This window comes from Taeniopygia guttata, chromosome 6, assembly GCF_048771995.1.
Source record: "Taeniopygia guttata chromosome 6, bTaeGut7.mat, whole genome shotgun sequence".
In the NCBI taxonomy this organism is placed as follows: domain Eukaryota; kingdom Metazoa; phylum Chordata; class Aves; order Passeriformes; family Estrildidae; genus Taeniopygia; species Taeniopygia guttata.
Genome location: NC_133031.1, coordinates 28,753,623 through 28,780,772, shown reverse-complemented (window position 1 = coordinate 28,780,772; position 27,150 = coordinate 28,753,623). Strand labels below are relative to the sequence as shown.

Below are 27,150 nucleotides of genomic sequence, written 5' to 3'. Positions count from 1 at the left end.
GGAAGGGAAGCTTTTAGTGACCTGGCCAAATGGAAAAACTGTCATTTTGCCACTGAACTGCCTACACCTTAATTATGTATATATAACAAGACCAAGAAGCTCTTAGAAGCTAATATGAGTCTTTAACAGCAAGGAAAATTAGTATCGTTGTATAGAATATATGCCATAACAATTAAGTACTGTGTCAGTGACTGCACAGATTTGCTGCAGGTTTAAGGAGGTAACCTAACCAGTAAGTTAAATATTTGCCATTATTAACACACTACAATTGTCTATCATTTCTTGCTTAAAGGAACTGTAAATTAAAAATACAATTGGTCATACTCAATTTGAAGTAATGTAGAAAAAAATATTTTAAAATCCTGAGTTCTGGAGTATTTAGGTAAGCAGAACCTGATTTTGAAATATTTTTCTTATATTTAAAGATTAATATTAATTGGCAAAAGGTTATTGTTGAATTGAAACAAATATTAATCTGAAAGTACCTAGGACATAAAGATGAGGAAAGAGGAATAATAATTATGTTCACAAATTCACTCTAATCTCCAGCAACCTATGATTTTTCTCTTTCAAATAGCATGAAAGAGCAGCACAAAATTCACAGCTTTGATCTTTTTCTGCTCAACAGAAGAAGTACCGTCAGCATCCATATGCTTTGAAGTTTACCAGTATTAAAGACACTCCTGAGATGATCCAGGCTAGAATTAGTTATAACCAGGCTGTGGATGTAAGTTATAATGTATATACATTATGATTATAAGAGTGGTATCCTCTTTGAACGACCTGATTGAAGCACTGGCTTTCTCTCTCTTCCTTTCTCTGAGATTATCCCTCGGAACCATGAAACTTTTGTATTCTGGTGTGGTGCATCCCACAAAGAGCATGTTTCTAACTTGGACTGGGAGGAGATCCCACAGTAGTGAATGGGGTTTTTGTACAGAAAGCACTTTATGTCTCATTTATTTTCAGAAGTAAAATTTAGGAGTAAAACTGACCTTTGACCTTTAAAGAATTTTGACCTTTTGATATTCATTAAGGAAGAACATGTTTGGGGTTCTTTCCCCTTTTCAAACAGATCTTTCAAATTTCAGTTTCTGCATATTCTTTGGAAACAAAATGTAAGGCAGCATGACAAGGAAGCAAAAATAAATTATTTCAAGCTGTCATCCTGCTGAGAGAGAAATCCAGGAGGGGAAACCTTTAAGAGAAGAATTGAGGCTGTTTGGTGTTTAAACATGTTTATTTTTAATAGAAGAGCGATTTAAAAATATTGTAGACTTAACTGGGATAATACAGAAGTGAATATAAGCAAAAGTCACTCAAAAAAGACAAGTTTCAAACATGAGAGGATGTTTTATTTTGAAAATAGATATTTTTAAAGTGAAGGAGAAGATGAAAGACTTTGTGTAAAACACATGCTATTGTAATACTTTTGGTGTCTGCGCCTTTGGTTTAATTAATAAGATCCAAAAGGCTTACATCTCAGGCAGGATAAATATAAGTAATTTTGTTTCACTGAGACACAGTCAAAATCAGTCTGGTGCTCTACTTCTTCAGACATGGAGTTCTCATTAATTTTCTTCTTATGGAGCTGCAATACAAGTGGGCCCAGCTGCTAAAAAAGTGTCAGACAGGTGAAATGGAGGGGTCCATTCTAATCTAGAGGGTCTCAAACCCTTCTGCAGAAATAATACCCTGGGGAAAGCAAGTCAGGTGCTCCAGACATGGATCATGTCTAAGGCCAAGGAAAGGTGTCTGTCCATACCCATCTGAAAGTTATGGTGTCAGTGAAAGAAGAAAACTAGGCTAGCAAAGAAAAACAATATGAGAAGGAGAACTCTGCATAGCCATTGAAGGGGAAGTTCCAGTTCCAGTTAATTGCATAGAACTCCTCTTACCTGTCTGCAGACATCTGGAAGTTATCTGGTCCTGGGCCAGCTCTGTGTTCTTCCTCCAAGGGCTGGTGTGAGTGGCACACACAGACACCTGTGATGGGATAAATCACCTTCTGAGGTGTTTCACTCTTCCCATTGACTATTGAGCATGCCTTTGCAACTAACTCTGGAAATAAATTTGGAGTAATTGCACAGATAATTACCATCCCATTTACCTGCTAAAATTGAACACCTTTGGAGAGGTGTTTGGGGATCTTCAACTCCCTGTATTTCTGTGGAATTTCAAAGCGTTAGTGGGCTACTCATTGCTGCACACCCTTAATCACTACTGTTTATTTTTCTTCTCCCCACCCACATATATTGGAAGTTTTATCAAATGAATATTCAAATATCTGAATTTTCATATACATTGATTTACACACTCAAAACTTCAAGGAGCTCCTCTCTAGCATACTCTAGCTGATAAGAGTATCAGATCCCAAAGCCTTTTGAATCCATTTTGACTGATAAAATTACCTGTATTTATTAATGTCTCTGCTGCTTTTCTGTAGTGTTTGCTTTCCATAAAGTTAATTGTTAATGTTTTTGTTTGAACTAATGATTGAACATGTGGAGAGTACTACTGAAATTCATCTCTGTTTGCAGAGGCTGTACAAGGAGCACGGAGAGAGTATAAAGCACCAGTATACACCAACAACAGATCTTCCTGAAATCCTTCAGGCCAAATTAAATGCTATGAATATCAGTGAGGTATAAACCTGACCTTTAATATTTTAAAGGAAAGTGGAGATGTTGGTAATGCTTTGCTGTTTGTCCTAAACAGGAAATCATACTACATTTCTTTCATTTCCGCAGTACATGATAATTTTATGGTCTAAATACTTCTGAAGTTATGTGAAAAATCAAAGTTCTTATCCAACTTCACCTACATTAGAAAAATTAAGAATGATCAAATAAATAATCTTTTATAGTGGGCATTGATAGTTTCATTTGTGTTTGCCTTTCGCATTAGAATAGACTGAAACTCATGTGGTAACATTTCTAGGGTTTCAATAATGCTGCAGTGTCAACCCTCTGAACAGCAACTTTTCTTTATTTCTGTTCCATATTTTCTAGACTCATTACAAGGAGTCCTGGAGAAGGATGAGAGATGGTGGCTATCAGCTGAAACTGGATGCCATCCCCTTCCAGGCAGCAAAGGCTTCGGGTGAAATCATCAGTGATGTACGTGAACCTACTGCTGATTCTGTCCAGTCACTGGTCAGTCCAGTCACTCCAGACTGTATCTGCTCTGCTGAGTGACTTCTAATGGGAACAGCATGTCCAGCCAGCTCTGCATCTGGGAGACATCTGGCCTGGGACTAGTTAGTGCTGCTCTTGGAGGTGCAGCCGCAGTGAGGTGTTGTTGATAAATAAGCAAAGGCAGGTTTGTGAAAGCAAAGCTGAGCAGTTTACCTGCACAGTCACAGGGATTGCAGTTGTGTGAGGTCTTCATAGAACCCATTAAATCTTAATTCAGATTTATTATCATACTGAATATTGTCAGAAATTACTATCTTATGAAAGCCCTTTTATTCAGGTTTGAACAGCTGGACAAATACTTCTCTTTACTCCTACCCATATTTCTGCTCCTACTTCCTTTTCAGCACAAATATAAGGAGGCCTTTCAGAAAATGAAAGGGCAAATGGCTGGCTCATGTGGCCTGGATGGTGACATTCATATTGCTCATTCAGTCCGTGCAACATCTCTGCAGAGTGATGTGAGTACAAGGAAGAAGATGGGGGCATTCTTTAACTGGTTTCCTCACTGTGAATAGTTCCTCAAGGAAGATGCTGGACTAGCTGTAGAATAGCCTACTTATTGTAAACTTGGGGCTTTCTGTCCCAGTTTTCATATATATTAATATAACTGTGATATTCTTGCTATTATTCTATGTTATTTACAAAAACATTAATTTGGCAGTAAAAGAAGCTTGTGTTCTAGCACACTCCTCTGCTTCCTACCACTGCTGCCTATCACAGAATATTTTACTCTGTGAAAGCATCACTCAGAAGCAGGTCTAATTGAGAATTAGCAGTGATCTTTGTACAGAAGTAAATGAAATTATTCAGTGTTGATTTTCAATTTATTGTTTTTCTGAAAGACCAGAGGATAAATGAGTTTATGGTATTTCAAGTTGGACCTTTTTGGTTGGGGAATAGTCTGCCCCTGGTCTTGACATGTGCTAAGAATGACAATATTTGTTGTTTGCTTATAAGAATTGTAACTCTTCAGAGCATTTTGAAGACTGTGGCTTGATCCAGAAAGCAGTGAAATATATGGGAGTGTGTTCATGGTTCTCAGAAGTGCTGGTCTTGTAGTGATGGCAGGCTTAGACAAACAGGTAGTAGAAAGTGTTTGAAGAATTTATCCATCTGTCAGGTTACTCTAAGTCATTTGATGATCACCAATAGCTCTGGATGTTCATTATCCTGATGAACAGCCTGAACATCTCAAATTTGCATAATCTGATTGGGAAATGTCATGTGAAAAAAGTTCTTTGAAGATTTCTGCACCTTTCTTCTCCTGGACAGATACAAGAAGTGAAAAAAAAACAGCCCAGCACTAAATATTAGTCTAAAATTATGAAACTAAACTGGCCAAACCAACAAATATTTTGACCCAAGGTTTTTTCTAATTCTAATGTAAATAAGGCTGCTTGCATGTTTTACTCAGGCAGCAGCTGTCTCTTTTTGTGGCACTTTCTAAAAATGCAGTGAATTAGGACTTCTCTTGCCAGTTTGCTTAATTTTATAGATTCAATGTATTAAGTTTTAACAAAAAACTAACTAAATAATCTCTGTTTAATTTTATATAATATAGATGGCTACTTTTTGATGAAGAATAGGCTACCTCATATTCTAATTATAATTACTGTTCTTTCACAGTATGGTTAAACAAGTTAGGGAACTTGTTTTAAAAAGAATAATTTATACTGCAAAATGGAAGAAATACGAGGAACGTCTCTTCTGATCAAAACCTGAATTTTAATTACTTTGCTGCGATATCTACGTGATCTGTTTCTCATTTGATAGGTGAAATACAAGCAAGGTTTTGAGGACACCAGGTCTCAGTTCCAGCTGCCTCTGGATATGGTGCCCTTGGTGCACGCCAGGCGGGCGCAGTCGCTGGTCAGCGAGCAGGAGTACAGGCAGCTGCTCCACCGCTACACGGCTCTGGCCGAGGACGTGAGGCTGCGCTGCGCCAAGAACGCCCACAGACTGCAGAGTGAGGTGACTGCACAGGGTCCCAGGGGTGTTCCCCGTGGGTTCTGCTGCAGGACAGCTCTGCTCCAACTCCTCACACCGGGCAGCATGTGTTAGAGCAGCTGAGAGATGAACAAGGGCTGTTCCCCCTTGGTCACGTGTAAGAACGAGACATTTATCTTACTAGGCAGTGGAACAAAATGTGTTAATTCCAAGAGATGAAGTCCAGCAGTCTTTGATGATTGGGTAGAGAAGAATTTGCAAGTGAGGATGATTAGACTTTTATAAAAATTTGCATTAAAATACCCATTTTAATTGCAAACCCATTTCCAACCGGTATTAACAACTTGATTTGGATCTGGGTGAAATTTCGTGTGTACTTTTGCAAGAAAAATATTATTTCTAAGACACTTCTAAGCTCTGGCCCAAGACATATCCACTGGAATTCTAAGGATGAGCTTAACTCCCTATGCAGCCTTGAGTAAAATTAACTAAATAATGCCTTATAAATCCTTAGGAGAGTCTTGAGCAAAGGGCTTTTCATAGATCATATTGCCCCTGCAGACCTCAGGAGGGGCTGTATCTTAAAAACATACCTGGCCACAAAATGCTACTCTATATCACCTTAACACTTTCAGCCAACAGACTTAGAGATGACAGACTCTGTCCAAACAAGTGTAATCCTAATTTAGGTGAAATGCACATTATCAGAGATTCTGAGGCAAGTTTCATCCATCGTACTCCTCATCCTACTCATCCTATCAAATGAAATAATATTGTTGTTATGTATTTATCAGGAACCTTTTGCTTACTTTTGAAAATTTAATATTTACAGGGAGTCACTGCTAGGTTCGGTGATCTGGAAAATATTTTAATGAAGTGTATGCAGTGGTTCAGTGCTATTTTTCCTTAGTGCTCCTTGATTATATTAGGACCATTCAGAACTGTAAAAAATCAAGGCTAGTTTGTCTGCAGTTTCTCTTACTTAAAAGAGAAAGAAAAAGCCATATTTTCTTATGTTTTTATAAACTTATCTTATTTTATGTATATTTATAAATCAATAATATCTACCTGTGATTTATGTATTATATATGAAGAAAATCCATGTACCTAAAAAAGGTTTTTTCAAGGTTACAAATGGAAGACAGAAGTTGAAGCAGCATTTGGTGTTCATGAGGGTCAGTAGTCCTCAGAATCCTGCATCTGTGCTGTAGATCTGTCAGGGCTGTATTCACACAGACACAAGATCTTAGGGCAATGTGTACAAACTCCCTGTGGTAGGTACTAATTTTAATGGAGTTATTGCATATTTTTGGGTGAATAAATATAGGGCATCTCAAATGCAAACTCGTAATTACTTCTGCTTGGTTTTCCTTAGAATTTATATCGGTCTGACATGAACTTTATGCGAGGCGTTGGATGTATTACCCCAGGGGCCCTGGAGATTGAAGGAAAGAAGAAAGCTTCTGAACTCATCAGCGAGGTAACAAAAGAGGGTTTTGATTTCTCCACTACGAACAAGAGTTTGCCAGATGTCTTTCTATTAGACTGGGCTGGCAAAGTGACTCACTGGATAATGCCACACTCCCTCCCCCTGCGTTTGATCATTCCACTCGTGTCCCAACTGCAGACGAGTGAACCTGATGGAATTTTAGGCTTTGCAAACTTTGCTAACTTCTTTTGCAAATTTTTTCTCCTGTGTTTCAGACCCAGGAGGTATTTATTTTATATTATTTATTTAGGAATTTAAATGGGCTTTTTCAACTAAAAATAAAGCTGTGCCTATCTATAATAAGTACCTTGTACTATTCCTCAAAATTAGAATGAGCTGTGCAGTTCCCAGAGTATTACAGGGTCCCCATCTCTACTCCTGTTTTACAGTCAGTCTGTTTTTCACCTGCTGCTTTTGTGTGCTGTTGTTTTTCGCCCTCTGTAACTGGACTTTTATTTCATCTGTCATGTTCTCTTTGTACAGTGTCTCATAGTTTCAAATCTTGCATCCTTTGCCCATATTCACATAGATGTGAATTCAGGAAAATTAGGAGTTGTATTCTAGGGAACAAGTGATCTTGCAGTTGTTTTGTTCACAATTCTGACACCGGGCCACAGGCCAGGTGAAACCTTTTTTCCTACAAAAAAAAATCCAGTGGGTCTGTGCAGCTCCTTCTCTCTCTGGACAGGATTGCCTTTGCTGTAATTCCAGTACCCTGGGTTAATGACACCAAGGGATGAAATAATCTCATTACTGTTTTCAGCATATTCAGCACAGCACCACTTTTCTTTAATGTCTTATTCCTTATTTACTTTTCATTTTCCCTGTGAGACTTGAATGCACCTAACTCAGAATAGCAAAAGGTAAATTACTCTGAGGATCAATAGACAAACTAGAGTTTTAAGTGCGAAAAGCAGTACTCGACCACTAGAATTGAAAAAAAATCCCTTATCTGACAAGGCAATTTACTTATTCTGCTCATTTTTCTTTGTGTGTGAACTCAGAGTAAATATCGTCAGCAGCCACATTCCTTCAAGTACACATCGGTGACAGACTCTCCTGGCCTCCTTCATGCAAAATTCAGCAATATGATTGCTAATGAGGTAGGCTCTCCTAACGTGAATCAGAAAATATGCTTTTCAAAATGCAGCAAGCTGGGGATGGAGTTGGGAAAGAGACAACCCTGTTCTGAAAGCTAAATGCATCAAAAAAAGTGAAAGCATCACTGATTTGTGCCTTTTCACATTTAGATCGCTCTTTTTTTTTTTTTTTCAAACATTTAATACCATTTTCAATTCAATATCTTTCAAAAAGCTCACATAGTATCCCTACAACAGAGTTCCATTATCAAGTTTTTTGCATAAAACAAAGACTCAAAAATCAGGACTGTGGGGTGTTCTAGAGGGAGCTTATTTGCATACTATGGTCCACTTTTGAGGGCTTCTCAAAGACCCTTTTCTTTTTTAGAAAAGAATCCCTTTTCTAAAATCTGAAAAAAACAAGACAAAACCTGTAGAAGAATTGTCAAAATCATATATAATAACTTGAAGAAAAAATTCAGACTGGAAAATATGCCCAGTCTACCAGAAATGCTTGCATTTTTATTTCACACACATTCATGATGCCCTTGATATTCTTAGGTCTACTTTTGCTCTGCTGGGAACATAACAATGCAAGGCTGAGAATGTAGCCATCATATATTTATAAAAATTAATGTAAATGTCTTTTATGCCCAGAAAAAGCCCCACATATTTATGCCCAGAAAAAAACTTTGCAATTTCAATGATATCCTCAGCTATTTTCAAAGATGGCTGACTACAGTTGTCACAATCATTAACAACTTAAGTACTGCTGCTGTATTATTGAAACAAGAGAGAAAATTAATTTCTGTTGTCTCTTTGATCTCTTTCCTAGCGCCTGTATAAAGCAGCAGGAGAGGGCAGTCGGCATCACTACACACCAACACTGGGTCTGCCAGAGTTTACACGGGCAAGAATAAATGCAGCCAACCTCAGTGATGTAAGAATTTGTTCAGTGTTTCTTACAAATTATTTCGGATGCAGGATGAATTGTTCAGTGGCAAGGAAGATGGATAAGTCGAGGAAATTTGAGGTCTATTCTATTTACGCTTTCCCTGATTTGATTATAATGATATATATATGGTTGTGAGTAAATTAAATCTACATAAAGAACGAGACATGTTTTGTCTGAGTTAGGAGGATTTCCCAAAGATAATTTTAAAAAAAAATCCTTTGATTATAAAGAATGAGACTGTAACACAGAATAACAAATGAAAGATGGTTCCTTTGTTTGTTCCTTTGTGCATTTAAAAGTAAAGCAGCAGTCTACATGTGCCTTTCCTACTTTAGGCAAAATACAGAGAATCTTGGCATAATCTACGTGCTCAAGGCTACAAGCTGACAATGGAAGCACTCCCATTCCAGACTGCCAGGGCCTCCAGAGAAATTGCCAGTGATGTGAGTTGAATGATTCAACCTCCCTTCTTGCCTAATTTCTGTTAACTTCATGTAAAACAATGTCTGAAGCAGATTTTACTGAATTAAAGCAACTCCATAACCATGTGAGACAAGTGTGAGACAGAATATATTACTTATGAATGAGATTCTTTGTGTGAATTAGGAAAAAAAAGAAGAGAAAGAATTGCTGCTAATCGGGAACCAAGCCAGGTTAAACATCTTCCAGTGGGAAATAGCAAATGAATTAAAGTATTTGCAAATAGAAAGAAAAGGAATTCTGCTCTTTTTCAGGCAGTTGGCCCCTCATATTATAAAGTGCCCACTAACTCTGTCCACTCTGTTTTGAGCTGACTTTTGGAAGTATTTGGTATTTCCAAATTGAAATGATATGAGAAAAAGCTGAGGGTTCTTCAAATCTCCAAAACTCAGGAATGCCCTGTCTGGTTAGGAAGTAAAAATCAGTTCAAATTCCTGTAAATATGTATCCCCTTAACTTCTAAAATAGAGGAAACAAGTAATCTTATCATTATAAATATCCTATCATTTAGATTGTTGTATGCAAAGCACTCAGACATGGTGGTATATACCCATTTCTCAGAAAGCCTACGTTCATCCCTCCTTCACAAGTTATTTAATAAATTCTAGGAAGATGGAAAAAGTCTTAATTTTTTGTAGTGTGTAGTTGCATACTTTAATGTGATAAAATATGAATATAGTTCACATGTGTTTGTTTAATGAAGCAACCATTTCAAGTTGTAATTTATAATATATAGTTAACCATATTTTGCAGAGTGCTTTTGGTTACAGCTTCAGATCTGCTCGAGAGGGTACAAGTCTGTAATAGAATTACATCCACTTACAACAGATCTGAATTTGGCCCTTCATCTTGGAAGCACTTTATAAACATTAGATGCTGTAATTTAATCCCCACAACTCTCTTGTGTGGTAGATAAGTGTTATTATCCCATTTCAACTACATTATGAACTCTTCAGGGCCCAGGCCTTCCCTTTAAAGTTCTAAGCACCCTGTTGATGCTGTATAAATAAGCATTATCATCATCATCACTATTTCACAGAGAGGATAAATGCAAGATCACAGGGAGAGTCATAGTCCCAGCTAAGATGAGAATGAGGGGTTGCTGGTTCTTATTCTTTCCAGGAAAACTGAATTTACTCTTTAAAATAGCTGGGTGGCATTTGCAAATCTGAAGGCTACAGAGTGCACAGTGTTTTGCTTTTGTATGGATTTCTTTTTCTTCTGTCTTTTGTTTGTTTCTCTCACATTCTCATTCCTAGCTATAGGAATAGAATTCTTACAGAGATAATAGAAGTACAGATTTGAGGTTAAACATGGTCAGTGTTTTGAGCATATTCAGAAAATACAATGAGATGCATTTAACTTTAATGTTTTAGCTCCTATGATATTTAAATTTGAGAGCAATGAGATATTCAAATATTGCTTTCTACTGCTACATACTTTGACTGGTTTTACAGAAAACATAGATCTTTTCGTAATTTATCTTAAGTTATTTGTCTGGAATAGCTGATCTAAGTTTGGCACATTTTCGCTTTTACCCTTTTTCTATATGTTTTAGTACCAATATAAACACAATTTTGTAATGGAGAGAGGAAAATGCATTGGTGCCAGGAGTGTTCTGGATGATGCCAGGTTGCTGCACTGCTTGCACGCTGCCAAATTACAGAGTGAACAAGAGTATAAGAAGGGATCCCAAGACGTGTGGTCTCAGTTTCATCTGCCCATGGACATGGTCAATCTCGTCCATGCCAGGAAAGCCCAGGCCTTAGCAAGTGATCAAGATTACAGAAAGAGACTCCATGAATTTACAGCACTCCCAGAAGACATGAAGATGAAGTGTGCTAAAAGAGCCCACATGCTGCAGAGTGAGGTAAAATCTTTCTTTTGGACCCTGCCAGCCTCAGTAGATATGCTGTACCAGTAGCTCAGGCTACTCCTGAGCCTGCCTAGAGAGGGACAGGATAGGATGTGAGGGAGAGCCTCAGCCCTTGGCTCTTGCCTTTAGAACGCCAACTCAGGAGTCCAGACAAAAGGTTGATGATGGTTTTGCCTGATGCCCTCACTGCCTAGTAGAGTAATGTACAGCACACATGAGTTAGTTGATTGTCATGTCCTTTTTACATATAGAGTACAAAAAAGAAAATTGGGTGGTTGGATTAGTCATAGAGTGAGACACAATGATTCTAAAGTGAAGTCAGGCTTGTTGGGACTCCAGGCACTTTGCTGACTTTCACTTTTTATTGGGTCTGCCTGATTTTCTTTAATAGATTAGGAGCTAAAAGCAAGCCTTTAATGTGAGTAAAGAAAGAGTAATGTGTCCTCCTAGAAATGGGGTTAACGAGGAACCATGAACCAGATAAAATAATTAGTATTCCTGACTTGTACTCACCTCATAAAATTATTTCAAACGAGATTCTTTTACGCCCAGTACAAACAGGTTATTACTTGCTGCTTTGAGTCATACTAATTCACTCGTGGGGCCTTCTCTTGTAACTTGCATATGATACATTATTTAATTCCTGGTGGAACGAACAAATGCAAACAGTTTGGCTTTACTATCTGATATGTGCATGGCAAATGAAAAAGCTCAAAATGTGAATATGAACCAGGGAGTTTTTTTTAAAAAACCTTAATAGCTGTGGATACAAAACTGATAGTTAACGATTTTCATTTTTAACAGCATCGCTATAAATCAGACCTGAACTTCATGAAAGGAGTTGGTTGGATGGCTCTGAGATCTCCGCAGATAGAAAGTGTAAAGAAGGCTGGAGAGCTCATCAGTGAGGTAACTGATAAATCTTTCATGGGATAGCAAGTCTGTAGGAATTGTTTACCATCAAGGCTCCTCGTTACATGACACTTACGAATGTAGCTTATCATTTCCTTTTGATGTGGGAGCCTGTTTATACAAGGTGTAAGTTACCAAGAAGCAGTATGGGAGACGCAAGTCCACTGTGTGACACCTGCTGAATATTTTCCATTCCAAATGAAACACTAGAGTATAAGCAAAACATGTAGCAATAAATAAATGCAGGAAACTCCATTATGAAATTCTAAGCAGGTGGTTATGGAAGTTGTATGGAAAGATACAGCACTGACACCACAATGAAGGGGCATTTGCCTGCTCAGTATCATGCATTAATGGAGAAAAATTATGAGCTGTCAAAAGTGTAGTGTTCAAAAGCTTTTTGCATGTCAATTTTAGTGGGAAGTCTTTTGTGCACACACACACATAGACACACTCACAAAAAAGTTCTCTGCCTGATACAAAGGCATCCCCAGTCCCTAGCTGAAAGAGCAACTGAGACTAAAGCAGAACAGCGGCTTCAGGAAAGTGTCTTTTATGTTTTACCCCAGTTATCACACTCCTGGAATTGTCATATATCATTAACAGAAACATCTCCTGGTTTTTTTTCCTTTGTTTTTGTTGTCTCCTGCCCCTCTCAGATAAAGTACCGTCAGAAGCCAGAAAGTCTGAAGTTCACTGCTGTGGCTGACTCTCCAAGTTTGATCCATGCCAAAAACAGCTACCTCCAGTGCAATGATGTAGGTTTCATTCTACTGTACAAGTGATCTTAACTTTTGCTGTACCATAATGCATGAAAGAATTGATCTTGACATTGCTTCCCGTATCACCCGCATTCAATGACTTTTGGCCCCACAGAGACTGTACAAGGCTGGAGGTTCTGAAGACAGGCACAGGTACACGCTGCCTCCTGATCATCCGGACTTTATCCGAGCCCGCCAGAACGCACTCTACATCAGTGATGTAAGCAAACCTTCTCCTTTGGGAAGCTGACTTGGTAAACTTGTTTGTGAATAAAAACTTTCATATATGTAGCAGCCAAATTCTCTGAACCTGACGAGAGCTAAAAGAAGCCAGAGGCAGTGAACAGCCAACAGATGCTGGAGGAATCTGGACAAGTGTGCAAATTTTTCTTTTGAGCAATCATTTAATTTTCGAGGGCAGTAAGCTATTATTAAGAATTTCAAACCTTCATTACAGATACGATTAGATACAAATTAAAATTTTTTTGGTTTTGTTTGGCTGAGAGAGGAGGGAGACTCCTCTTTCCTAGACTATATATTCTACCTTTCTGAAGCTGCAACACTGTTAAATGATCCCTTAGGCATAGTTGTCATCAATCTGTATGTAACTGAATCAGTGAGTGAAATTAGTTTAAAGAAAATTTGTTTTCACATTATCTCATACAGAGGAACTCAGTCTATTCCTAATGTCCTGTTCCCTGACTAAATAGCTGTTATCTTTACCTGTAGGGTCAGAATGACCTTAGTTTGCTAGGAGCTTTGAGATAGGTGAAAGAAACAAGTAGAAATTACATTTTGAAGCAATAGAGGAAAATGTAAAAAGGCAAATATTATGTGCAAGGATTGCACACAAATGAAAGGTCATCCCTGCTAACAGGATGTACGGTGAGGCTTACATTGCTTCTGCCCTGGCTGTCTTGCAGGATTTCTGGCATCTAAATTTACTTTCAAATTTATTACCACCTAGCACTACAGTCACCAGTGAAACAGAAGATTGTCTTAAAATGTGGAGTGGATTTTGTACTTCTTTTCCTATGGTCACAAACCCCAGAAGGGATGAATCAAAGACTGACAGAAAGCAAATGAATAAAATCATAAAGGGACAGCTGAAAGTGTTAGCTAAGATACCATGGCTGTGTAGTAGGACCTGCAGACTGGAAGCTATTTTAAGAAAGCTACTAATAGAAGAAGAACCAAATCTAGAGCAATTTCTCTTCAGGATGTAAATGTGATTCACATCCTCAAAGTCACATTAGAACCGGCTGTTATTCCACATGAGTTAATGAAGCCACATGTGGCTGGGGATAGAGATGAGGATCATTTGAAAAGCTTGAAATAACTGGTATTGAAATTAGGATGCCAGGAAACCCAAGACACTGTGAGTGGATGCATCAAAAGAGAGAATAAGGGCAATATCAATGCAATATTGATGTGACTGATGCATCACAGTTTCTAATAGAAATTAAATCACATCAAAAACAACCACATTCAAGTACAAAAGGAAACCCTGGTGGCACTTTTCAGATGAGGCATTTTATCATTATGGTGAATAGAAAAGAAGTTGAAGTGCTATAGAACTGGATCAAAACCTTGGAGATAGTACTGATGACTCTTGATACAAATAAGCCCAGTAGGATAAAACATTTATTATTGCAGTTATGGGACTGCATTTAAGAAACTGCAGGGGGAAATGACTTTTTCTTTTCTTTTCTTTTCAACACAGAAATTGTATAAAACATCTTGGGAACAGACAAGGGCATCTGGCTATGATTTTAGGATTGACGCCATCCCATTCCAGACAGCAAAGGCTTCAAGAGAGATTGCTAGTGATGTAAGAATTGTTCTGTTTCAAGCACTTCCCAACCCTCTTCCCATGCCACCCCATCCTGTAAAAATGGGTGAAATCTGACATGAGTGGTCTTTGTTTTGGTGTGGAAAATTGGTGATCCAATGAAACAAAGTGCTGGTTAAGTGCAAAGACTTCCAACTGAAGTCTGCCATTACTAATGTCCAAAACCAGGCTGTTCTGTCTTATGTCCCAAGAGTTTTTCTTGGGAAGAAGACATATTATGATTTAATCAAATAATATATGTACTAGGCTATGAATAGTTAAAGCATGGTTTAGGATAAAGTGGGTTATCTTTGAACACAGAAGACCACAGCTGGCAAGAAAGTTAAAGATGGAGGAGCTTCATTGGTTGAGCTGTGTATTGTGTGTACCCAAGAGTGCAACAGTAGGAAGATCTCTGATTACTTTTGAGAGATGAGCATTTTGGGCCCCCTATGTCTTTCCACTCCTTTAAAAATGATCACAAAAATAATTCTTCTAAAGTGTCTTGTTAGATTAGGAGATGTGGTTTGATATCAAACAAACCCTTGCTCTTTGTGCACTACAGGAAACATGATTGATAGCCAGGGGAGGATAAGTTATTTCATAACAGAATTTGAAGGTAATTTGAATGTGAAAATGAGATTTTCCTCTGTACTTCACGCAGTACAAATACAGAGAAGCCTTCCTGAGAGACAGAGGCCAGCAGATTGGATTCCTCAATGCAAATGATGATCCCAAAATCAGACATGTCCTCAGAGTGGGGAAACTCCAGAGTGACCTCCAGTACAGGAGTGATTATGCCCTAAACATGGGACAGTTCCAGAGTCACCTCAACCAGCCAGGATTCCTCCATGCCAAGAGAAGCCAGCAGCTTGCAAGCAATGTTAACTACAGGCAGCCCTTGCACCAATATACTTGTGACCCTGAGCAGCTAAATGTGAAACATGCAAAGCAGGCCTACAAGCTGCAGAGTGATGTAAGTGTGGCTGAGCAATGCTGTCCTTTCCTAAGCTGGGGGCTGTCTGTGCAATCTCCTTTGCAAACCTTACCTGCCAACAACATCATCTTGAAAGAACCACAGTCTGCTTGCTAAAAATGAATAATTTGTTTATTATTGACTCTGCTGCTCTTTTATATGCTCTCTGTTGAATACCCAGGGCATGTGATTTGGTTAGAGCGCAACAAAATAATACATCCTGGTCCATGTTTCATTCTCTCAGATAAAATACAAGTCTGACTTGAACTGGCTCAGAGGCATTGGCTGGACTCCCCCAGGCTCTCACAAAGTTGAAATGGCAAGAAGAGCTGCTGAGTTGGCATACCTTCGGGAAATGGGATTGCTGCAGGCTTCTACTCAGTACAGACCTGGAGCTGTAAGTAGAGCAAACCATCCTTCTCACAAATCCCAACAGCTCTGCTCCTTACCTGCACACATCCTGTCTAACACTTTTGAATGCTCCCTGGAGTCCACAGTTCTCCCTGTTACCTGAACAGGATATGTGCACTTCCCTCATGAAGCTTTGTGCATTAGTGTACATCTTAATTTGAAGGAACTGTTGAAGGGAATTCAGCAGTGTCATGTCAGGATGTGTTTTCCCCAACTTGTGAATGATGTCACATCTCCAAGTGTCCTAGTACCTCTGAGGAAAGCAGAAACAGAGGTAGAAGGGACTCCCTGTGCAAGTCCCATTCTCTTTTCCTAATTTAATCAGGAACCACTTGTTGCCATGTAATTCCATGTTGCCATGTAATCTCCGCTGGCAGCCGTACTGACAGGCTGAGTGTCGGCTCCTGACAGCGTAATATGTGCTGTGGGAAGCTCTGTGCAAAGGGGCAATGCTCCAGCCCCCTCTGCCTCTGTCCAGCTCAAGGTTAAAGGCATTACAAGCAGGGATCTTCCAGGCTTTCCTTCTGTCACAGGGATGACTCCCAGGCTGCAGTGTCCCAGCAGAGGAGAGCAGTCCAAGTCCATTCAGGAGTCTCGTAGCCCTTACAGTTAGGAAGCATTCAGCTACAATGAAAGAGAAGCACTGCACTTGAGATGCTTTGATCATTTAATTGTTAATTGTTAATTTGGTAAGAAGTCAAACAATAATCCAGACCAAGAAAAACAGTATATATCCATGATTTACAATCCCATCTGAAAAGTTGCTCAGGAAATAAGTGAAAACTATGGCTGAGTAATGGAGGCAGTGGGAATTACAGTATCTTCTTAAGTCAAAGGTATGATAATGACCTGATGGCTCCAGGGAAACCCACAGGTGTGCAATCTGTGTGGAACATAGGCCTTTGCTGATTTGCTTTTTATTTCAAAATAGAAACTAGGACTTGAGGACATTTAGTCCTTTGGTATGTGAGGTATCTCACTTACATTAACAGGTCCATATTTTGCACTTCTCCACAGCAGAAATTCACTCCATGCAGAACAGTGATTTAGATTTTCCTATTTTTTTTGCCAGTTGTGTAATTTTGAATATAAAATATTGTTACAGAATAATAGTTAAAACCCTCCCCTATCTACTGGCAGGTTTCACAGTTTTTTGGGTTGTGATTTTACAGGACCAGTTGGAGACAGAAGGATCTCAGCAAGTTGGAGTCAATCCTGATGCTTCAGAAATTCTGCAAGTCAAGAGAAGGCAAATGCAGCTTTATCAGAAGTAAACAGAATCATGACATAACATAAATAGTTCTTCATCTTGTCCTGCAAATCCTGTAGCTTTTCCAGTTTTCTGGGAAACACAATAGATGGCATTTAAGAATTTTTGTTTTAAGAGGCAATCAAAACATTGCAATTTACAACTGATAATTTTATTTTTGTGTGGATATTTATCACTGAATGTATTACAGATTCCGCTATTTATTTAAAGCTGTAAATGAAATTAGTACTAGATGACTGGCAGGCTCAGCTTTGTACCACTGATGGTAGAATATGAAATAATTTGTAATGAATAAATCAGGTGACTCTTATTCCATGTATGTAATTTTTGGATATTTTTGTGTTCCTGGAATATTGGCACCATTTACCTAAGAGAATACAAAAGCAAGATTCAGGTGGTTTAAGAGATGAACAAGTCAAAGGCCAGTGGGAGAAAAGTTATCACTGACTTGCCAAAGGCAGGTCTTCTAGCAGACATCAGGGAATCTGTTCTAGACTATCAGGATGTATTCAGGTCATCAGTTCTTCAGTTTTTTCCAAACCTTCCAAAGTAAAAAATCAGAATCACTCTTTGCAGTAGGGATAGCTATTGACACAATAGAGAAGGTTGTAAATCCTGGAATTCAAGTGAGAATGACATTACTGTTTTAAGGAAATTACTCTTCACAAACAAGTCTATTATTTATATCCTGATTTAATACCAACCCCTTCTTTTACAAATTTATTTGCAGAATCATTGGGCAAAAATTACACCATTTGACAGGTATGTCTTATGAGAACTCTCAAATTACCCAATGGCTTTAGACAGTTTTTTTAATAGCATTTAGTACTACTAGTTCTCACTGGTTAAGTACATATAAACCATTGTAGATCTGGAGCATAATATGTAATTATTCTCTAGTCAGGAATAAAGCAGATAATTCTATTACTAAAAGTTTGTTTGGCTTTTCAATCTGAAATGCATCACTAATGAAATTTGTACTTATTTACCCACAAAACTGCTTTTAAAAATAATTGTCCTGCCTGATCCTCCCTCCTCAGGAAATTCCAAAGGCTGCAATCTTGCAAACTCAATCACATGGTGATTCTTATATGTGTGAAAAATGGTACAGGCTTTAAGAGCACACACCAATAGCTTTGGTGAGTTCAGAAGAAACACAGCTTAGAGAGAAGCATGAGGGGAAGAGGAAATGTCTGGCAGCAGCTGAGATGGGAGAATCTTCATGGCTTGTAAAGCATATCTAGAAACATGATATCAAGGCCTTTGATTTGTTTGGAGAAGAAATGGAGTAGCTTTACTTTCCAATCTGTTTAGCTACAAAATGTGGGCTTATTGCAAAGCCCACAACAGAAAAACTCTCACTGACATTAAGGCTATTTTCAAGATGGTGCAGAAGGATGTCCCATGTAGGCCATGAGAAAATATCAGTAATCTTTTTCATCAAAGATGAGGCATTTAGGGAATGAATAAAAACAGTAAAACTCTCAATCTTACCATTTGTCATTCCAAGTCACTCCTCATGACCTTGATGCAGACTGAATTGCAGCATTAATCCAGCTGGCAAATTTTGTCACCTGGGTATAAACTCCTGGCTTGTTTTTTAACCCACATCCTTCACCCCAGCTCACGAGGCCATATACGTAGTAGGAGCCATTTTGTACACAAGTCAGCGGCCCTCCAGAGTCTCCCTGATGAAGGAAAGCACACATGTTCAAAGCATGGAGCAAAATAGTAACCAAAATCAGAATGCTTCTCTCTCATCACAAGACTTTGAAGCTGTAATGATGTTTTTTTCCTAACAGATGTACCATCAGATGCTGCTTAGCCCCTAAGTGGACTTGCAGTTCTGTGACCAGGTCAAATAATACCAGACTTTTTGGATGTAAGTTTTCAATTTTTTCCAGTCTGTGACATAAATCTGACAAGGTCACATGAAATTTCCCAGGCGTGAAAGTACCAGGAATTCAGAGCCTGAACTCAGAAAGATAAAGATGTGATCCCTGGAATTAATGAAAATTTAAGCTGTCTTACAGGCCTCAAAATAGCCTTATTCCGAGTTGCTTGCTCATTTTTTGTGTTTCATTTCTGATTTCTATTGCAAAATACACTTTACAGTGGTAATTTGCACGTTAGGAAGTGTTGTTCAAACTGTTTCCTACCTTTTAATGGTATAAGTATGAACTTGTTTTACATTTGTGTCAGCTGTAATTAAAAGAAACATCAATATTGACTCCTGCAAGCCTTAGCTCTGATAGTGAAAATCAGATTAGAATTGGCAGTCGAGGTAGAGACCATAACAAAATAGAGGGGAAAAAAGAGCAAGTTTTCAGGTTATGATGACAAACTGCCTCTGAAGTCTCTTTATTCCACAGATCCACCTGATCCACCTGTAGGTGACAGTGGCAATATTAGCTCTAAGGATGGACGGCTCCAAGGGTACTGCAGAAAAGCTGTTGAAATACACTGATGTGAGAACAGATACATATGCAGCACATTGCCAAAGTTCTGCACAGCCTGACTCTTTACACAAAAAATTAGTGCTCAAATAGAGAAAAAGCAACAGACCTCACAAGAATCGATTCCAGGTTTCCGAAGATTTCCTGCACAAAACATGCTATCGTCCAGTTTGTCATCATGTAGTTTGGGTTCATTGCATTTCCTCTGTGAAATCAGCTTGACATTGGCATCTAACAGCTGATGGGATAAATCACCTATGGTATATGCACCAAAACAATGAAGTCACTTTTTCCCATTCCTGTCATAATTTGTCCTTTATTCAAAATACCAGCTTGCTTGGCAAACAGATGGGATGGGGGAACACAAGAGGGCATGCATGTGCTAGCCTGGGAAGGAAAGAACTATGTGGATAAAATAATAAGTTTCCAATGAGCTGGACCCTGAAGTTTCACTCAGGACAGCGTTGTTGTCTAAATAAAAGTTAAGTCACATATTCAGAATTTAGTTCCAATCAGGTCTCTCTGTGTAATCCTGCTTTTCCAAGGTGCTGGTTGTCTGCAGCTCCAGAGGTCCCCATGGGACTTTGAGCTGCTCAGCACTTCTAAGACTGCTACTATTAAGATGCTTTAACATGCAAGCTAATGAAACAGATGAAAACTGAAAATCATACAATATTTAAGGGCAATGATTAATTACAGTGAATCTAAAGACATAACTTGACATCTAAAGGCAATAGCCTTAGTTTCAAAGTACTACATCTGTAGATAATTAAAGGTGGTTTATAAGTTTGGTTCTGCTTGAGTTTCAGGAAATATTCCATTTCTGCAGTGATTTCCTGAAATGCTAATAATAGCTCTGCTTAAAGAAGGAGCCATTTAGTTTGAACATGTACAGGGTATTTGATATTCTTTGTTGGGAGGAAAAACCATAAAATCCCCCTTACCCTTTTTAAGGGAGACTTTTTATTTGGAACTTTAAAAAAATGTCCATGAAATTCTGTTGGTGCATTCTGATCAAATGAACACACTTGTCTCTTACGGACTTCAGTGGGAGTTACATGAAGGGAGAATTTGGTCCCATGTACCGTATCAGGCTATATCAGTCACAAAGCACTGGGATACCTACTGCAGCCTCAGTGACAGGTTTTCCTTCTGCTGCTTTACAGCAACACATCAATCAGAACATGAGATAATGCATTTTTCAGAAAATTGCCATTATCTTTTTATAAGCATAATTATTTCTCCCCTTGGGATTTACCTTGGGCAAGAAAGGTTTTTGGATAGAGCTGGTTGAACTTGAAAAGCTTGGGATGTTTTTTTATTTTTCAGTTCATCTGAAGGTCCAGATGCTGCTTCCAAAGAGCTTTATCTGACCCAATGGGCTGGAAAACCATGTGAAAATTCCTGTCTTTCTTGGTCCTGTCTTGAAACACACAAGCCATACAATAACCTCTCTTAATACTGCCTTGCTTCTGCAGCTGGCTTCAGATGAGACCATGACATGAAGAGACGGATGGCAGGCTAAAAAATGCATCAGGCATCTTATCAGAACTCTGACAGGTTTGGTTGATTTTGCAGTTGCAGATTTCTGCTAATGAGTAATTTGCATGGCATGGTTTAGCTAACTTTATTTTTGAATTCCATGTCTTGGCTTCACTACTGTCTAAGGCCTCATTTGGGTCTGGCAATTGCTACTGAAAGTAGCAGCCCACCTTGCCACTGGAGCACCCACCAAAATCCAGTTAGCCCACAAGTACCTGTCTCTGTACTCCCCCATCCAGAAATGAAGCAGGAGGTCCCAGCAGGAAGGAAGAAGTCAGGGACACATGCTATTTTCACATGCTTTGTTTCCACTGCACAGTAACCATCAACAGGCTGCAGTTTAAGTAGTGCTGGAGGGGAGACAAACAATAAGAAAAAGTATTTGGAGCTAACTTTGATCCCTGTTGTTAGCAGTTGTTACCATGCCAAGCTGCATAAACCCAGCATTCCATTTGCCCCCCTCTGCTGGACCTGTTCCTATTGTTCGGCTCCTCCTGAGCAACAACAACTTCTGCCTGCCCATCACAATTTGCATCTCAAGATTCAATCTTCACAATTTTCCCTGATTATTTCCAGAGCATAGTCTCAATGAGAATTTTGCATTGACTTCAGTGGGAGAGAGGCACTTCAAACAACAAAGGTTGGAGGTGAGCCATGAGAGTATCAAATAAAGGATTTACCAATATCATTGTATAGGGCATGACCCGGCTCCTCTCTGTATTTGCCATGTAAAACTATATGCACTGCATCAAATATTTGCTCATGATCCTCCTTCTTCTTGAGGTTCTGCTTGCCAAGGACTACTTGGATGTTTGGTTTTGGCTCTCTGGGAAAAAAAAGTAATTTATTCACAGACATTTTATATCAGTGGTGGTGTAAACCTGCACTTTTAGTAACAAGAAGTCAAGATATTTCTGCCTGTTGTAAAGCTTGGCCAGAAGATTTCCTATAATCATTATAGGAAGGCTTCGATAGGAAAGCAGTGGTGTTGGAAAATGCATGTGCCCCTAACTTGTTGCAGTCATGAAATAAAGTGATTTAAAGCTGCTTGTACATGGTTTTGTTTACATTTTAGGGCAGAGTAGCAGTGTGCACAGTCTATTACTGTGGCAGTGATGATGAGTGGCAGCTCATATAGCTATGGGAGTAGAGTTGCTTGCCATTTTCTGAGCATATTTAAAATCATATGTGTTGAAATTATTTCCAGTGTGTAATTTACCTTTTCCTAGGGTCGTGGTTTCCAATGGATTCAATACAAATGTTGAAGAAAATGTAATATTCTAAGCTAGCTGATACAGAAAACAATTAAAGCTAAGTGCATATTTTGACTGTTTTGAATAACTTAATTCTGATGTAATAGGTGATGTTGCTTATGGCATCCCAATATCTCTTGAGGTTTGCATAGAGTTCTTCTTTTACACATCACAAAATCTTCCTACTTTTTTTTTTTTCCTCTCACACAACTTCTTTAGCTCATTTTGTCTGAGTGGGGCCTAAGTTTGTTATTTCAGTTAGCACCATTTTCAAGTATATAAATTTTTTTTGAATGTGTTCATTTCTTTTTCTGTCCACATATATGTTTCCCTTTCAATTTGACTCCTAGCAATCATTTTGATTGCAAATAATTTGGATACCAAGCTGCCTTCACAAACCATCCTGATTTTTATACATTTATCTACCCTAATGATAGGACATGCACCTACTGAAGGCAGTGTGCAGCAGTAAGAACCCAGCATGATTTAATTAGCACTCCACCACAGAAATGTTTATTCCCATCTGGAGTCCGTGTCTGCAGAGATGCCATCCAGGGATGTTTTCCAGGTGTAGCCTTGGAACCACCATAGATCTTCTTGAGTGTCCTATGAACTTCTGGTTGTCCACATGTTTTGAATATTTCAGGGGGGTCTGTAGGGGGTTCTGTTGGGGTCTCTTCAGCTGCATTGGAAGAGACAGCAGATGTACAATGCAGACTTAATATCAGACTAGAAGGGTTAAGCAGCAGGGAGTCACCTGCTGCTCTAGACCACCTACATGCTGCCAAATCACTTGCTTTTAATTCTTTACCTGAGCAGGGTGAAACATCACAGTATTCCCAATCCACTTCATTATTTTTCCTGATGTAGCACCAGGGTTTTTCATCCTCATCAGGATTCCTGAAGGGAACAGTTGAGAGAATCAGCCAGTGAACTGATTTCCTCCGTTCCCTGGGGAACGAGGAAATCTCCATGAAATTAGTGAAGGAGCTGAGGATTCTTAAGGGGAAGCTTCATGTTCCCATATAGGAGATGAACAAAGACAATATTTCATAAGATTGACAAAGAAGATGCCTGAGTGAGGCATACAATACTGCCATATTACTATTCCCATGCCTATTCCCTATGTTAGACATAAGAAAAATGTGGGACTGGTTCAAAACAAAGAGGGCAGCTTCTGGAAGCCTCATATCAGCATGGTTAGAGGAGGCATCTCTAACATTCTGGTGTTTTATGGGCAGGCAGTGTCTAAAAAGATGTGAAATCTTAACACCATCAGTTTCTTAAATTCGTGAGTTTTTTAAATTCAGTTTTCTCCTCAAAGATCTCTTTGATACAGACCTCTACAGCTGCTTATTCAAAATATTACCTGCAGAAGTTGTGTTCACCAATGCCATATGAGTCAGCATCCTCCATAAAGGCATTAAAAGGATGATCCAAGAGATGGTGAGAATTCCAGTGCAGGCAGGTCCTGCCGTTTTCTGCTTGGTTCACTCTACCTCTATATGTAGAGGAGTCCTCTTCATAACAATCATTTGGTCCTGTAGAAAGACAATGCTTATATGAAAATTATTTTTGCATTGTTCCTTGCCCAAAGCAGTTCCTCTTCCTTCCCTTTCTTGTTGTACATTCATTTTATGGCAGATCAGAAGTACCTGCTGGGACAAGTAATTATGTTCCTTATTGTACACAGGCCAGAAATTAGAATAATGTCCCAACATCTAGCTTGATTGACTTCAAATGTCACCCATCAGAAGCAGTCCCCTCAGCCTGAAGAGTCACAGGCATCTTCACTACAGCAGATTTTGAATGTTTAAGGAAATCCCAACATTTCTTCCCTTTGTGACGTGCAGCCTCTGAGGACCTCTGGTCCTCACTTATTATATACCAGTGGGACCTTGCCAAAGCACACTTAGAAAACACCAAGAAGGGAATTGTTTCAAGTCCCTATGCCAGCAGTAGCTGCAGGAGTCAGCCTCTTCCTCTGACCCTTTCTCCAATGTCCCCGATGCCTCGGTGTAGTCAGGCTCTTGGAACAGTGACAGGAGGTCACCACAGGATGCTACAGGAAGAGCATCAGCTAGTCTGGCTGCAGGGGGAAGCCAGCCCCTGGCTCTCTGGAGGTTCAGCCCTCCCTCTTCCTGAGGGGCAGTGACATACCGATCTCACAGAATCTCCCTCTGAAAGGTTCAGGGCACTCGCAGGTGAATTTTGATCTGTATCTGTTCCGTTTGCAGGTGCCTCCATTTCTGCAAGGGTTTGGGCTGCACTGTTTGGAAGCTGTCAACGTGGAAAACACAGAACAGCCTTGTCAATGTGCTGAACAACTACACAGCCACTTGCATGCCCAGTGGAAACTGGGGAGAACTCCCACTCAGCCTGTTGGGGGTGGCTGAGTTCTCTGAGTTCTCATGAAATCTTGTAGAATGCATATCTCTGGGGGTTTTACCAGAGAAAATCCTGAAAATCAAACACAACTCATCACTGGCCTGGCCCGTTGATGGGAGCCGCAGCATTACTAGGCAGGATCACCCTCTGCAGTGGGTGATTTCCCACTGCAGACTGGCCATGCTAGCCCCACCACAATTTGTGCCCAGCTGAGTGCTCACCACGCTGGCAGGAGGGTCTCTTGTAGGGAGGCTTGCAGCTGCACTTAAAATAAGGTGGGGTTAATGTAATCAGGCAGTCGCCAAAGTGGCAGTTCTTTTCCAGACACGTGTCCTCCACTGTGGAAAACACACATAAAAAACACATCATCAGCATTTGTGTGTGCACAAGAGCTGTGCCCTTGCAGGGATCAAGGGAAGATGCCTTCCCTTGACAGTCCAAGGAAGCTTTCACTTGACAGACGAGGACTTGGGATCTCACTTCTTGTTCACGGCATCTATGGCAAAAAATCTGTGGTACCAATGAGCAGCTCCTCACTGCCCACCTTGCAGGGCATAGAGAAGCACTCTCTGCACTCCTGAAGTTTATTTCACTGGATGCTCTTTAGACAGACTTTGGCCTGGATGAGGGCCTAAGAACTATGGACATGACTGTTCTGGGCTGTCAGAACACTCAGCTCAGCAAACAGTGGGTTTATAAAGTTGCAACAGTAGCATTAACTACAAAAATAAGGAATATAGGTTAGCAAAAGAGCCATTACCTTTTTCACATGTAGTCCCACCGTATGGTGTGGGGCAGCGACAGCTGAAGTCACTTCCTCTGGCTTCACATGTACCACCATTCTTGCAGGGGCTGGACGAGCATGAGTCTGCAGAGGTAAGGAGGAAGATCTTTCAGCTTCTCAACCTTCATCACCTGCTTTTTCTTCTTGCATTTTGCGGTTGCAGGAGTCTGTCCTCCTAGGCACAGCATCCTGTAAGTGCTGTGCTTGTGCATCAACTCAGCACCCACAGGAGTGGTATGAGTTGCTGCAGAGTTTATTCCAAGCTGGAGTGGCTCATAGCTTTGGGTCTGGAGATCCTCTACTCCCCTTGCCCTATTACAGAGCTGTAATGGGGCAAGTCCCTTCCTTTGAGCAGAGATAGTCAACTTCCCTGCCTCTCCTTTTGAGTCCTCTGAGCAATCTCTAGGATCCTTTCCTGTTCTCCTAAAGTTTGGCAAGCAAAAAATAAAAAGGAAATAAAACCCCTGCAACTGATAAAAGAAGAAGAAAAAAAAAAACAAACCTGCTCTACATTTGGTTCCCAGCATAAATACAGAACATATATCCCATGAAAACAGCAATTACATCTTACAGTGTCTATAGACAAATAAGCCTGTGCTTTTTTGTAGTAGCAATCAGAAATGTTCTGCATGATCAGAATCCATCCTGTGAAACCTGGAGATAAAACACAGGATCCTTACAAGAGAAATACAAAGAAGAACACTGCAAACAATTCTCCTAACTCACCCCTTTGATGCAGGCATTTTGAGAGCAGGCTGGCAGCCAGGCCTGGCGCACTCACGCTTCAAGCACAGGGTTGGGATTTTACCCCTTCCTTGCCTTCCTGCCCACCCCTGACAGGTACCTTCCATGGGAAAGATGTCATCTAAAACTGTCCTGATCCAGAAAAATTCCTCCGAGAACTCAAGCTGGCGGTTGGTGTCCTGCTTCGGTTCTGTGGAGTAGTAGTAGTTCTCATAGTCATCAGACTCATCTGCAGGGGTGAGAAGAGAGTGAAAGAACAGAGGAATTAAAATTGGAAGGAGACAAGTTATGAAAGAAGTCATTCCTGAGATGGACAGTACTTTTCTCTTTCAGCTCATTTGGGATGTCAGTGGGTTTAGTGATCATCTTGAGGACCAAAGACGCTGTTCAGGTCTTCCTTGGCATAAGCAGAGAGCACCTAGTGCTCAGCATGGCCACCCTGAGCACAGCTGGCCCCAGTGCTCCCTCGAGGATGCTCCAGGAGGGCACTGGGGCTCTGGCTGCCCAGCTGGCTCCTCTGGTGACCTCCAGAATGCCCCAGAAGGGATGCAGGCCAGGGCTCTTCAGGCAAAAGCATAAGGAGACCCTGTTGTGGTACCACAGCCAGGGCAGATGATGAGGCTGGTACCAGCACAAAAAGAGATTTAGATTCCTATAAGAAGAAGGGATTTTCTTCGTCCAGCTGTTTTGCTGACCATCACCACTGCTGCTGCAGAATGAAGCAGGGCCCTCCCCAGCACAGGGGCCCCGCTGTGTGTGGGGACACAGAGCCCCATCCTGAGAGCAGCTGGGGGAACAG

At 39.9% G+C, this 27,150-nt stretch overlaps 2 protein-coding genes across 2 annotated transcripts in view; one reads left to right on the top strand and one right to left on the bottom strand.

The window, feature by feature from the left end:
- NRAP (nebulin related anchoring protein) overlaps window positions 1–17,494 on the top strand; it is a 47,303-nt gene extending 29,809 nt beyond the window's left edge. The window contains exons 26-42 of the mRNA XM_030276436.4: window positions 629–727; window positions 2,541–2,645; window positions 3,012–3,119; window positions 3,542–3,655; window positions 4,971–5,168; window positions 6,520–6,624; window positions 7,638–7,736; window positions 8,548–8,652; window positions 9,003–9,110; window positions 10,706–11,017; window positions 11,828–11,932; window positions 12,595–12,693; window positions 12,812–12,916; window positions 14,420–14,527; window positions 15,192–15,503; window positions 15,748–15,900; window positions 17,087–17,494. Of these exons, the coding sequence (XP_030132296.4) occupies window positions 629–727; window positions 2,541–2,645; window positions 3,012–3,119; window positions 3,542–3,655; window positions 4,971–5,168; window positions 6,520–6,624; window positions 7,638–7,736; window positions 8,548–8,652; window positions 9,003–9,110; window positions 10,706–11,017; window positions 11,828–11,932; window positions 12,595–12,693; window positions 12,812–12,916; window positions 14,420–14,527; window positions 15,192–15,503; window positions 15,748–15,900; window positions 17,087–17,188 (2,337 nt within the window). The 3' untranslated portion in view covers window positions 17,189–17,494. The remainder of the gene's footprint in view (window positions 1–628; window positions 728–2,540; window positions 2,646–3,011; window positions 3,120–3,541; window positions 3,656–4,970; window positions 5,169–6,519; window positions 6,625–7,637; window positions 7,737–8,547; window positions 8,653–9,002; window positions 9,111–10,705; window positions 11,018–11,827; window positions 11,933–12,594; window positions 12,694–12,811; window positions 12,917–14,419; window positions 14,528–15,191; window positions 15,504–15,747; window positions 15,901–17,086) is intronic.
- HABP2 (hyaluronan binding protein 2) lies at window positions 16,564–26,717 on the bottom strand. The gene is made up of 13 exons (XM_072931422.1): window positions 26,672–26,717; window positions 26,452–26,580; window positions 25,584–25,691; window positions 25,045–25,161; window positions 24,596–24,715; window positions 23,805–23,976; window positions 23,247–23,335; window positions 22,886–23,117; window positions 21,863–22,008; window positions 21,398–21,532; window positions 19,750–19,895; window positions 18,679–18,872; window positions 16,564–17,725 (listed from the first exon to the last, which is right to left on the bottom strand). The coding sequence occupies exons 1-12, from the start codon at window positions 26,715–26,717 to the stop codon at window positions 18,702–18,704; spliced, it is 1,611 nt and encodes a 536-aa protein (XP_072787523.1). The 3' UTR covers window positions 16,564–17,725; window positions 18,679–18,701.
- Between the last annotated feature and the right edge of the window lie 433 nt (window positions 26,718–27,150).